Here is a 3,014-nt window from a genome sequence, read left to right as displayed (position 1 = left end):
AACAGTGAAACTGTAGTAGAGATATAGTGTAATAAGAACAGTAAAACTGGAACAGCGATACAGCGTAACTGTATAATAAGAACAGTAAAACTGTAGCAGAGATAAAGCATAACTGTATAATAATAACGGTGAAATTGCAGTAGACATATAGTGTAACTGTATAATAAAAACAGTGAAACTGTAGTAGAGATATAGTGTAACTGTATGATAGAAACAGTGAAAATGCAGCAGAGATACAGCATAACTGCATAATAAGAACAGTAAAACTGCAGTAGAGATACAGCATAACTGTATAATAAGAACAGTGAAACTGCAGTAGATATAGTGTTACTGTATAATAAAAACAGTGAAACTTTAGTAGAGATATAGTGTAACTGTATGATAGGAACATTGAAACTGTAATAGATATATAGTGTAACTGTATGATAAAAACAGTGAAACTGCAGAAGAGATAGAGTAACTGTATAATAAGAACATTGAAACTGTAATAGAGATATAGTGTAACTGTATGATAAAAACAGTGAAACTGCAGAAGAGATAGCGTAACTGTATAATAAGAACAGTGAAACTGCAGCAGAGATACAGCATAACTGTATAATAATAACAGTGAAACTGCAGCAGAGATACAGCATAACTGTATAATAATAACAGTGAAACTGCACCAGAGATACAGCGTAACTGTATAATAAGGACAGTAAAACTGCAGCAGGGATACAGCATTACTGTATAATAATAACAGTGAAACTGTAGTAGAGATATAGTATAACTGTATAATAAGAACAGTAAAACTGCAGCAGAGATACAGCGCAACTATATAATAAGAACAGTAAAACTGCAGCAGAGATACAGCGTAACTGTATAATAAGAACAGTAAAACTGCAGCAGAGATAAAGCATAATTGTATAATAATAACAGTGAAACTGCAGTAGAGTCATAGTGTAACTGTATGATAGAAACAGCGAAACTGTAGTAGAGACATAGTGTAACTGTATAATAATAACAGTGAAACTGCACCAGATATACAGCATAACTGTATAATAATAACAGTGAAACTGTGGTACAGATATAGTGTAACTGTATGATAAGAACAATGAAACTGCAGCGAAGATACAGCATAACTGTATAATAAAAACAGTGAAACTGTAGTAGAGATATACTGTAACTTTATAATAACAGTGAAACTGTAGTAGAGATATAGTGTAACTGTATAATAAAAACAGTGAAACTGCAGAAGAGACAGTGTAACTGTATAATAAGAACTATGAAACTGCAGCAGAGAAACAGCATAACTGTATAATAATAACAGTGAAATTGTAGTAGAGATATAGTGTAACTGTATGATAAGAACAATGAAACTGCCGGAAAGATCCAGCATAACTGTATAATAAGAACAGTGAAACTGCAGTAGGGATAAAATGTAACGGTATTATAATAACAGTAAAACTGCAGTAGAAGTATGATTGTGTTATAAGTTTAACTGTATTTTAATAACAGTAAAGTGCAGCACAGATAAAGTTTAAATGTATTATAATAATAGTGGAAATATAATAAATATAAAGTACAAGTAACTGCACTATAACAACAGTAATATAATAATGCAGTAAAGACATAGTATAACTGTAGTAAAAATATTTAGGTATAACTGTAATATATGTGTACTATACTGTATGACTGTGTTACTTTAGGCTTAAATGTGTTTTCCAAGTATAAGTAGGCCAAGATTATTAGTAAAAAGTTAGATAATGAAATATGACTTTCGTAATAAGGTTTTGTTTCTTTTTTTTAATAATAATCTTTTTTATCGTCTAGTATAATTTCAATGGTTTTTAAAGAAATTTACGATAGGTTTTATGTTGGTGTTCTTCAGAAGGACTTCATGTGTTTGTATAAACACATTTTTTAACTGATGTCAGAATTCAAAATGTTAAAAAAAATCTTTATATCAAGCTACTTATTAACACATAATAGCAAGGTTTTTCTTACAGTTTTCTTCATAGCTGTTTAATCCATAAAAATTTGTTCAGATTAATTTCTGATGTTTCAACGTATGAGCATTTAACTAACATTCAATTGTATCTGTAAAATCAGTTAACCCAGAAGACAGCTGATATTATAGAATCAAATGCTTTTGAATTAAATAAAATCAAGACCATTAAGAAAATATCTTGCTTTTACATGTTAATTTGAATATTTATCATATACATTACTAGCCTAAAACATTATTTATATCACAAAATTTCTATTTGTCATGTAGTTACAGACAAGAAACAAACAGAACTAACTCTTTTTTCTGTGATAAAATTTCCTCATTATCTGCTCCAACCAGACTGGTTGCACACGGTGTTTGTGTTGGACTTAGTAATGATGGTCGTGTTGATAACTACAAAGAAAGTATTAAAAGTTTATTGAACTCTAAACAATGTTATAAGACTAGTTATAAAAATTACAAGTTATGCTTCTTTATTAAAATGCCTTCTGTTGTTATACTATTATTAATGCTGGTATATACACTGAGTGGTCACATGTAAATAGACACCTAATTTTTCGTTTGACATATATGCTAACTAATTTGTGTTCACAGATCACTATATAAATGAAAATGGTCTGCACACTAATTACGTTGTGCTACAACATGTCTAGAACTCAAGGTTCTGTTGAAATGTCAGATTTTGTTAGAGCAGATGGTGGAAAAAGTCAGCAGCAAATTTCACAAAATTTGGGAATCTTGCTTTCGACAGTCAACAGAATCAACTTGCAGTTCAGGAAACACGGCAAGGAAACAACTGAGCAGCATCCAGGTCATCCTGGTCCATCGGAGAGGACAAAAAGGGCTGTCAAGAGGATCATCGAAATGGATCCCAGATTAACGACTGTAGAAGTGGCCAAAGTTGGTGGGAGGAGCCTGAAATCTGTTCAACAGATTCTCCACAGATTGGGTTATCGTTGCAGAGCAGCTAGACGGAAGCCCTTATTTGGACATGCCAACATAGTCAGACGAAAGAAGTGGGCAAGTG

General features: G+C 31.6%; 1 protein-coding gene across 1 annotated transcript in view; it reads right to left on the bottom strand.

Moving 5' to 3' along the window:
* Positions 1-2,282: 2,282 nt before the first annotated feature.
* The window catches only part of LOC106457507 (exocyst complex component 1-like), a gene marked incomplete at its 3' end in the record, with an annotated part of 193,715 nt that continues 192,983 nt past the window's right edge, over positions 2,283-3,014 (bottom strand). Inside the window, exon 15 of the mRNA XM_022383480.1 lies at positions 2,283-2,380. Coding sequence (XP_022239188.1) covers positions 2,283-2,380 — 98 coding nt within the window. The remainder of the gene's footprint in view (positions 2,381-3,014) is intronic.

The sequence above is a fragment of the Limulus polyphemus genome, unplaced genomic scaffold (genome assembly GCF_000517525.1).
Source record: "Limulus polyphemus unplaced genomic scaffold, Limulus_polyphemus-2.1.2 Scaffold340, whole genome shotgun sequence".
Taxonomy (NCBI): Eukaryota; Metazoa; Arthropoda; class Merostomata; order Xiphosura; family Limulidae; genus Limulus; species Limulus polyphemus.
Note: the sequence above shows the minus strand (reverse complement) of the source record. Positions and strands in the feature narration are given on the sequence as shown.